Source organism: Notothenia rossii (assembly GCF_949606895.1).
Source record: "Notothenia rossii genome assembly, chromosome: 12".
In the NCBI taxonomy this organism is placed as follows: domain Eukaryota; kingdom Metazoa; phylum Chordata; class Actinopteri; order Perciformes; family Nototheniidae; genus Notothenia; species Notothenia rossii.
This window is the reverse complement of record NC_136911.1, coordinates 12,761,163-12,771,372: the sequence shown is the minus strand read 5'-3', so window position 1 is coordinate 12,771,372 and position 10,210 is coordinate 12,761,163. Positions and strand designations below refer to the sequence as shown.

The 10,210-nt window shown below is 39.2% G+C and overlaps 1 protein-coding gene across 2 annotated transcripts; it reads left to right on the top strand.

Moving 5' to 3' along the window:
* The first annotated feature begins 2,010 nt into the window (after positions 1–2,010).
* Positions 2,011–9,885, top strand: LOC307025945 (gamma-glutamyl hydrolase-like). 2 transcript variants are annotated; one of them, XM_079660957.1, is made up of 9 exons: positions 2,012–2,286; positions 2,443–2,551; positions 2,671–2,721; positions 7,328–7,412; positions 7,492–7,630; positions 8,055–8,161; positions 8,266–8,356; positions 8,452–8,586; positions 8,668–9,885. In XM_079660957.1, exons 1-9 carry the CDS (start codon positions 2,205–2,207, stop codon positions 8,784–8,786), a joined length of 918 nt encoding a protein of 305 aa, XP_079517083.1. In that variant the 5' UTR covers positions 2,012–2,204; the 3' UTR covers positions 8,787–9,885. The 2 variants fall into 2 exon arrangements, with proteins under 2 accessions (XP_079517084.1, XP_079517083.1); XM_079660958.1 differs by lacking the exon at positions 2,671–2,721 and having other exon boundaries at positions 2,011–2,286.
* Positions 9,886–10,210: the final 325 nt, after the last annotated feature.

Below are 10,210 nucleotides of genomic sequence, written 5' to 3'. Positions count from 1 at the left end.
AGTGCAGTATAGAAAATGGTATTCCTCAAGGGAGTTCAATCAGCCCGATATTATTTAATGTTATGATAAATGAAATTTTTAGTAATTTGGATGGATGCATAAAATCTGCACTATGCAGATGATGGGGCCATATGGATACGGGGAAGAAATGTTCCATATGTGTTTGAAAAAATAGGGAAAGCTATAAAGAAAGTGGAGAAGTGGTCATACAACTGGGGTTTCAAGCTGTCAGCAAGCAAATCTTGCTTTATGAAATTTACGAATAAACGCAAGATGGAGACTGAGAAGCTTACATTATATGGAAAGCCGATGAGTGAGGTCAATGAATTTAAATATCTGGGGCTATGGTTAGATATTAAATATACATGGAAAACTCATATTAAACATTTGGAAACAAAATCCAAAAAAGTGTTGAACCTATTAAGAGCAGTGGCTGGATGTGACTGGGGGGCAGACAAACAGGCATTAATCGACATCTATCGGGCAATTATGAGGACAACACTGGATTATGGGTGTTTAATATATGCAGCAGCAGCACAAACGTCATTACTAAAAATTGATAGGTTACAATATAAAGCGTTACGGTTGTGTATAGGTGCAATTAAGTCAACCCCTACTAATGCAATATTAGTTGAAGCAGGAGAGACTCCATTGGAGCTAAGAAGAGAGAAAATTGCTCTTGCTTATTGGGTCAGGTTAAAAGGAAGTGGGGAAGGAAATATCACAAACAAAATACTACAGGAGTGCTGGGAATATTCTAAGTTTCAGGGGCGTGGGTTTGGATGGACAAATAAAGAAAAAATAAGGACATACGGCATGCATGAGTTAGAGTTTTCACCATCAAATCCATTCAGTAGTGTACCCCCATGGCTCTTTCCAATAGTAAATATAGATGTGAGTATTGTAGAAAAGAAAAGAGAGTGGCAAATAAATGAAGTAGGACTCAAAACAAGTTTGTACCTCAGGAATAATTATCACAATTACCTCAAAATATATACAGATGGTTCTAAAAACAAAGAAGAGTGTGTCGGAATTGGTATATATATCCCAGAATTTAAAGTGTCAATATCAAAAAGAGCATCAGACCAACTTTCAGTGTATACAGCAGAAATGCTGGCAGTAGTAATAGGATTACAGTGGGTGGAAGAGGTCAGACCAGACAGGGTGGTGATATGCACAGATTCATTATCCAGTTTACAAAGCATACAGTCAACAACAACTGCCAGAGAAGACATACTCATAGAAATCAATTACAGCCTGTTAAGACTTCACAGAAGCGGCATAGATCTGCAGTTCTGCTGGGTGCCTGCGCATGAGGGGGTGAAAGGGAACGAGTGTGCTGATAGATTAGCAAAAAGTGCACTACAAAAGGAAATCACATTACCAGTTCAACTTGGAAAAGGAGAAGGAAAAGCAATTATTAAAAAGAAAGGGATGGAGATCTGGCAGAAAAGGTGGGAGAAAGACCAGAAAGGCAAAGAATACCATCAAGTGCAAAAGACAATTACAATTAATATTTATAAAGAAAGAAACAGAAGGGAGGAAGTAATGATAGCTAGGCTCAGACTAAATCACACTGCATTAAATGGTACGCTGTATGTCATGGGGAAAAGTGACAGTGACAAGTGTGGGAACTGTGGAGTTAGGGAAAATGTGGAACATATTTTATTACATTGTGTCACCTATAGAGTTGAAAGAGGGAAATTAAGGGATACAGTTTTAGAGGCAGAGAGGGAGTGGAATGTAGCGGGTATTCTGGGAACAGAAGGAGAAGGAGTAAGAGCTATCAGAAAAGCACTGTTCACCTTTTTGAGGGAAACTGGGATAGGGAAAATAATTTAACAGTAGACCATGGATGATTTGGTTTTTTTGTTTTGTTTTATTTATTTTATTTTATTTTATTTTATGGTTTTCTTTTTGATATGCTGGTTTGTTAGAGGACTGACATGATGATACACACTCGTGTACAGTAGGTGGCGGTATGCAACCAAAAGCTGTTTGCGACCCGCCATTAAAAAAGAGAAGAAGAAGAAGAAGAAGAAGAAGAAGAAGAAGAAGAAGAAGAAGAAGAAGAAGAAGAAGAAGAAGAAGAAGCACTGCTTCTATGGAATAGGAAGTCCAGGGTTGAAGCTCCGTTCGAAGCTTCAGTGTCAAACTGCCATCACTAGTTGTGACTGCTAAAGCAGGTTTCACCTTTTAGAATAATGATTTTGTCATTGTTTTTCATGTGTCTTCCGTGTCTACCGTTTTATTCTTCAGCCAAGATAAATGACAGACCCATCATTGGTAAGTTTACATACATGTTATCAACTGTGACATTAAGTTAAGCTAACATTACGTGACCCATATTTTGAGGACATTAGCGTACGTTACTTTCGAAAGACCGTTGGAGTTGATTTTTAAAATGGTCGTGTACCTAAACTGCTGTTTTTCCTCTCAAAGGTGTCCTTGCTCAAGAAGTTTATTCTCAAAAGCCAAATCAAATTGCTTACATTGGTGCCTCTTATGTTAAGTTCCTGGAGTCCGCAGGAGCAAGGGTTGTACCTGTCATGTGAGTTATTATGTTACTCATTTCATCACTTATTTTTTCATTGCGGAAAAGCTTTGCAACATCCTGTTTATACAGCATTGTGAACTGAAACCTTTAACCTTTCATTTTCTTGTCTAAAGGATTAACCAGCCAATGGAGGAGTATAAGAAGCTGTTTAACTCCATTAATGGGTAATTGTGTATATATATGTATAATAAATAGGGTTGGGTATCGTTTGAATTTCCACGATTCTGATTCTGATTCTACTTTTCGATTCCGGTTCTTAACGGTTCTCAATTCCGATTCTTTGAGGGGCAGGGTAAAACAATTATTCATGCTTCTTCCACCAAAAAAATTAAATGTATTCGAGAAACTTTTACACAGGTTAGATTACAGTAATATTCACATTAATCAGTCTGTTTATATTCACTGCTATGTAACTGTAACCTGAGAACCACTGAAGCTACAACAGTGCAAAAGTCCAACTTTTAAAGGAAACCCCCCCCCCTCCCCCACCCCATTTAAAAACAGTTCTTGTTGAGAAAAACAAGCATATCTGCCTTCTCAGGCATACTGGGAACAAATGTTTGAACATTTTAAAGTAAAATACTTCAATCTGGTGCACTTCTAGGGAGTACCACTTCTAGGGAGTACAACTCTAAACACCCATAGGAAAAAGATCGGTTTACATTTTAATAATTAAATAAGTATGTGAACATAACAAATACATATAACATATTTTATTTTTGTTGTTCATTCATACCTTATTTTACTATTTTATTTATGCATATTTTTTTATCTCTCCAGTTTAAAGCGATATGTCTGGTTTGCTGTCCTATAGTAAGTATTGGAATTATTTCAAACCTGTTTTATCCCAATAATTATAAAGGAGTGCCTTGGAAATCTGTGTTTACATAAATTGTGATCAAAACGTTTGAGACCCACTGAGATAATTTAGACTAAAGTGAACTATCTAAACACTCAGAGTCCTTTACCTCACTGAGCTGTAGTTATCAGCCTCTCAGTCTGACTGCAGAGGACTCTCCCTCCACATTATTGTAGAAAAATCTTCTTCTAATATCCGTTAGAGCAGCGAGCACCAGATGTTAATAACAACAGCGATGGTACCGGTGCACCCTCCCTTTCTCCCTTTCGCTCGCTCCCACGCTCACTCGCACTTTGGCTGTGAGCTGCGGGTGCCAGATTAGCCAACATCCCCCATTTTCATCACTTACAGCGCCCATCGGACAGGGCAAATGAAAAGTGTAACCGGGATGAAAAGGGTGTTACATTTACATAATTATGAATGTTGTTACATCAAGGCCGAAAAATTAGGATGAGCACCAACAGTCAAAACCTTTTTTTTTCCTCCCAGAGCTGTCAGCGCAGCGCCTCTGCAGATCTGGCGCCCTAGGCGAACATCTATAACGCCAGTGCGACGGGCCTGCCCTGGTCCCAGGTTACGCTGTAGGAAGTGTAGGTACAACGCTACAACGCCGCAGTCATACAGTAGGCTACGGAGAGCGGCGAGAAACATTTCCTCAGGCATCGAAAAGCGGAACCGACCACTCCAATTTATCATTGTAACTCAATCTTGAAAATGACTTGGTCAAAATACTTGAAAGGTTAAAAACGTTACGATTCCTCCAATTCATTAGTGTCAGTACTTTAAGAATGAGGGGAAAGTACTCCGGGGAGAAAGCGCAGTTTTAATAAGAGCCGTGTGTGTTCAGCGCTCTGCTTCCAATCCCTGCACTGCAGCCGTGCCTGCAGTCCCTCCCCTCTCAAGCACGCTCAAGTGCCTCCCCTCTCTCGTGCACGAGCTGCCATGTGAGAAAACGAGAAGCATGGCTGCAAGTGAGAGTGCAACTGCTGCTGCGCGTCGGCTTGTTGGCAAAAAAGACGCCAAAAGTGAAATTTTGATGTATTTTAGCTATATCTCTGACAGTGAGGGCAAGCCTACGGACACCACGAGGCCTGTCTGTAAGAAATCTATTAATTTTATTTAATACGAATTATTTTCATTTATTTTATTTATTTTTCTCATTGTTTAAAAGTTTGTGTTATACTGTAGTTATGGTTCTGGTGTGAAATAAAGCACAATAATTACATTTAAGACTGTTTCCCTTTTTTTAAGAAAAGTATCGAAAAAGAATCGGAATCGCAATTCTTGACTTGGTATCGAAACCAAAATATTGGTATCGTGACAACACTACTCCTGACAGTTAAACCTGATATTTAGTAGGTCTGTTAAGTATTGAATGCTGATAATTCTGACGTAATTTGGCCGGTCAAAGTTGTTTGGGCTCGGATAAAATCGCTCCGTTACTTTCGTCCCGTGTTACTTTCGTCCCGGCTCTCCCTACGTGTGTATGTGTGGTGTCAGGTGTCAGTATGAGAGGATGACAGCGCGTCTAATTTTGATGTGGCCCAAGAGCCAATCACAATAATACCTGCGATGCAGTGAACCAATCACCTTTGAGGGGGGGAAAACCTATTGTTGATTAAACACTATCCAGTGTTTCCCCTACCATTGTCTTGGAGGGGCGATGCGCCCCGCCAATGGAGCCCCGCGCCCCCCCCCCCCCCAGAAATTCAAGGTGTTTATAACTACTGTCACTTTTCACATTGAACATGTGCTCTATTATTAAATAAACTAAACACTTCCATTTTAAGTTGTGAGTTTAGTGTTTTTTACCCTAAGAAACACTGATGCATTAATCAATAACAATAATCCACAGCTCCTCTCTCTGCTCCAGAGGATTAAAAAAAATATATATCCCAATGCCACAAAAATGCATTAGTGACGTGGTTGAAATCTTTTCTCCAGAAAACAAAAAACTGAAACAAGCGGTATCAGTGACTGTGTGTTAGAGGCATGGGAGCGTGCCTGCAGGCAGCAGTCTCAGGACACCTCCACTCTCAGGACAGGAAGTGCATGCTAAGAATTCCAACATAAAATCGCCACTATCAGTACAGCGCCACTTTCCAAGCAGGAAATGCACGCAAATACAAAATAAAATAATATTGTGACACTTATTATATACATAGATATACTGTATACGGACACCTTGTATTGTAGTTACTATCAGTACAGCCGCAGCGCCACTTTCCGAAAAGGAAATGCACGCAAATACAAAATAAAATCGTACTGACACTTATTATATACATATGTATATAAAGATATATATTTATTTATATATATAAATACGACATATTGTATTTTAGTTACACCTGCTAGACAACAGTGGAGGGTTCGAGAAACAACCGTGTTTGCCGGGTGCACCGCGGCGGAGGTGGGGAGGTTCCAGCTGGGAACCTCCACCCCGCTGCGGGACCCGTGGGACCCCTGAGTCAGACGGTGCGTCTTGGTCACGCTTCATATCGGCTGGCCTGGGAAGGAAGAGACACGCAGAGTGGGGGAAGTCCTCCACCCCAACGCAGCACACCCTCCTGGCCATCAGAGTCGAACCGACCGCCAGAGCACCGGCACTAGGCCGGGCCGGTGGGTCGCGTTTGCCATTTGATCAGTGAGAGGAGAGGAGAAAAATGCAACAAATGGTCAAAATCCGTTGATATATGGATGAGTGCGGGGGCTGTACAAAGGCCGTGGGGGGACACCCGAGACCGGGCAGTGTCCCCGGTAGAAACCGGGTAAAATAGCCTAAAAAATAATAAAAAACGGGGAAAAGTGAAAAAAGGTGTCCGAAAATAGGCCCTTGAGAGACGGGCAGAGTCCCCTGTCAACTCCCGTTACATTCCTCCATGGTTTCATTTGAGCAAAAAATGACTACGTCAACTATTACGAGAACCAGGCTGGGGGGGTCAAAAGGGCTTGACCAAGGCCTACCCAAAATGCACGGTGGGCGGACTCATCACCTCTGTGATGAGTCTCCATTGTGATTTGAAAACTTCCATCAAACGAGTCTTTCGGGGGGTGGGGAAAAAACGTGTTCGTCACAATCGTCACTTCCTGTACTGACAGTGCAGGTGTCCTGAGAGTGCAGCCTACACCGGAACTGTCCTGAGAGTGCAGGCCTGCAGGCAGACCCCTCTCGTTTGATGTGGCTCTTTGCAGTAACATAGAAAAAATGTGGCTCTTAACCTTTGACTGGTTGGCCACCCCTGGCCTAGAGGGCCCTGACGGCTCGCCACTGCCTGTATGTTTGTTAGGGAAGTAACCTACTATTAAAACGTTTAATTATTTTGTTTATTAGATGTCTAATAGACAAAATAGGGTTGAATTTGGTTGAAAAGTAAAAGATGAAATCTATATCACACATGGCCCTATATATTTAAATTAAGATAAGTAAACGTCTAAGTTATGATACAGACTTCTAATAAACTACTTTTAGCCAACATTAACCAGATTCTAGCCTTGCTGTTATGTTCATTCAATAAAAAAATGAACTTCATGTTTAGAACGATTAGCTCTACCTAGGTTACACGCTTAAATCATGCTCGCATGCATCACAATCATATGTTTATGACTGATGCATGTTCAGAATCTACTGTACAATAGCAGATACATAGCATTATGTTAAATACAACTTTCAAACAAAAACATTTAAACAAAAATAAATGGTACATTTTTTATATATATATATATACACACATAGTCATATGAAAAAGTATATAACATTTAATTGCGATTAAGATATACAAATTAGCTTTATAGTATACCTGAATATTAGGTGCAATTATATGATGTGGAAAGCGGTAAACTCACAAAGCAAATGACACACATTTACGTCAAAATATTTTGTGTCATTGAGAGTGTTGTGTCTCTGTTACCAGGATCCTTTACCCAGGCGGAGCTGTCAGCATTATTTCATCCGGTTATGAAAGAGCTGCAAAAATCTTTTATGAGCTTGCTATTGAGGTAAAGAGGTAAAACACTAGTTACTATGTTTGAATATATCGGTGCTGGAATATGATGCAAACTGTGTGTGATTTTTCAGGCAAACAGCCGAGGCGACTACTTTCCTGTGTGGGGCACCTGTCTTGGATTTGAGCAACTGATGTATTTGACAAGTGAAAAAACAATACTGTCGCAAACAAATACAAGCGGTGTGGCATTGCCTCTGAACTTCACTAATGGTATGGCTTTGTCTTGATGTAACATTGATTACTCAATGAGAGAAGTACGTACATGTAACCATAAGATAGACCTAATCCTTATAATAATAAATATAAACATAAAATCCATAATTGTAACTCCTTAATGAGTTATCGGAACATAATAGTTAGATTGGCAATGTTCTGAAGTAGTTAAAGAGGATTGTTTGCTTTGTGTGGTGTTAATATTCAGTTATTTTGTGGTTTAGCAATATAATATTAACATATATTTGCTATTGCTATTTACTATCAATTACAGTATGTTAATACATTTTCATGCCAAAGTTGTAGCAGAGTTATCATTGTTAACAGGAAAACAATGGAGCTTCTTTACATTAACGCTTTAAATATCTTATGAAATGTGTTTTGTATTAGTAATAATCATAATATTATGATCCATTTTCAGAAATCAAAGATAGTAGGATGTTTAAAGACTTCCCAGCTGAACTCATTGAAGATCTGGCCACTGAGGCTCTGACAGAAAACTCTCACATGTGGAGTTTGGCAGTGTCGGTATGGTTTCCCCCCATTTATTCTCATAACATAGAAAGCACGGAAATAAAATGCTGGCTGTTGTTTACTTGAGTGCATTGTAAGTAACCTTGTTTTTTTTCAAGACTCATAACTCAAATGAGGAACTGAACATGTTTTACAAAGTTCTATCCACAAATACGGATGGAAAAGTGGAGTTTGTATCAACTGTAGAAGGTAGTTACAATGCAGATTCACTTGAATGATTTACAGCAAATAACTCCAGCGTGACATCTTTAATAAGTACTTTTTCTTCCCTTTCAACTTGGCAGCATACGATTACCCAATTTATGGGACACAGTGGCATCCAGAGAAAAATGCATTTGAATGGAAAATACCTAATATGCCACACTCTCCATCAGCAATCAAGACCACCTTCTACCTGGCACAATTCTTTGTCAGTGAAGGTATGAGCGTATTATCTTTCTGGTTCCTTAATGACATAGTCAGTAGCTGCATTATGTTAATCTTGTTTTCTCTCCTTATAGCCAGGAAGAACTTTCACAAATTTGAATCTGAGGACGAAGAGAGCAAAGCGTTGATATACAACTACAATCCTGTTTTCACTGGGCCCAAAATTGACCTCGAGCAAATCTATTTTTTCTGATTTTTTACTCTCGATATATAACATTGCAATATATTTATGCTAATGGCTGGTAGGATCATGCTTTGTGGATGCTGTAGCTGGTTGTGCAGATGAGTAATTAAATGACAGACATTACAAAAAGGGGCCTTTTTATATAATCTTTTAATAACTTTATGACGTTTACTTTCTATTTTTTGGTAAGATGTACTATTATCTCCAAATTATGTTGTAATTTACTCCTTTTACGCTACCAGTCTGACAGAAAGACAGCTACCTACCTAATCGCATTAATTAAACTAATGAAAAGAGAGTAAATGCTGGACTCATATTTGACGAATCACTGGAAACATGCCTTCAAATTAATGTTGATGTTGCTGTCTGTCTGCTACACCTATAAATAGGAAAGTGTTGGAAACATTTTGTAGTGTCCTTTCAAATATGTTAAGTTTTGTCATGTTCATGTTAGTTTAGTTTATGTTCCATTTCCTGTTTTATTTTTATACTCACCATAGCCCCATCCCAATACCCCTCCTCGACTCCACCTTTCCTTCCTTGTGTCTCCGTAAGATGCGAGCGAGAGACACGAGGGGCCTTTCTCACTTCTCTTATTTTTCATTTCCTCGCTCCTCGGTCTCGGTCTCACCGGAAGTTGATTTGTCTGTGCCATCTTGAGTAGCGCATTGCATGTGATTGATGTAGTTATAAAAAGAATATCATAAGTTGTCATTACAGTCAAAATATCTAACAGCAAAAGGAGGAGAGTCTGAGAAGGAGAGGAGATGAGGAGAACAGAGGAGAGGAGACAGCAAAAGGAGGAGAGTATGAGGAGAGGAGAACAGGAGAGGAGAGGAGACAGCAAAAGGAGGATAGTCTGAGGAGAAGATGAGGAGAGGAGAACAGAGGAAACAGGGAAAGCAGAGTAAAGAGCAGAGTTGAAAGAGAAGTTGAAAGCAGAGCAAACAGTAGCAGGAGAAGTAGAGCAAATGTAAAAGTAACTTTGAAAAGTATCAGCAAGAAGATCAGAGTTGCATAATGTTATTTTGTTTTATTCGTTACTGTTATATTAATGTTGTATGTTAATTTGTGTACATAGGATAATAAAGATGATCTTAACCTTGAACTCGATTCATGACCTCATTTCATTATTAAAACCTTAATATCAAATTACAGACTGGATTCAAATTAGGATCTCCAAATGTGTTGATGTAATGTTTGTGATAAACTGAAATATAAAGTGTTCCTTTATGTGTTGAGAAAATTCCCCTCCCTCTTAAGCCAAGTAAGGTGTTTAAAAAGCCTCTTGGATCAGCTGGAAAATGCATCATCACAAAGCTGAAAACAGCTGTTTCACTTTACTTTTGAAAGATACGACAGAGACAAAGCTACACATATATGATGATATTATAGAATATGATGCATTGCTGCAGATTAAACTACCCAACGGG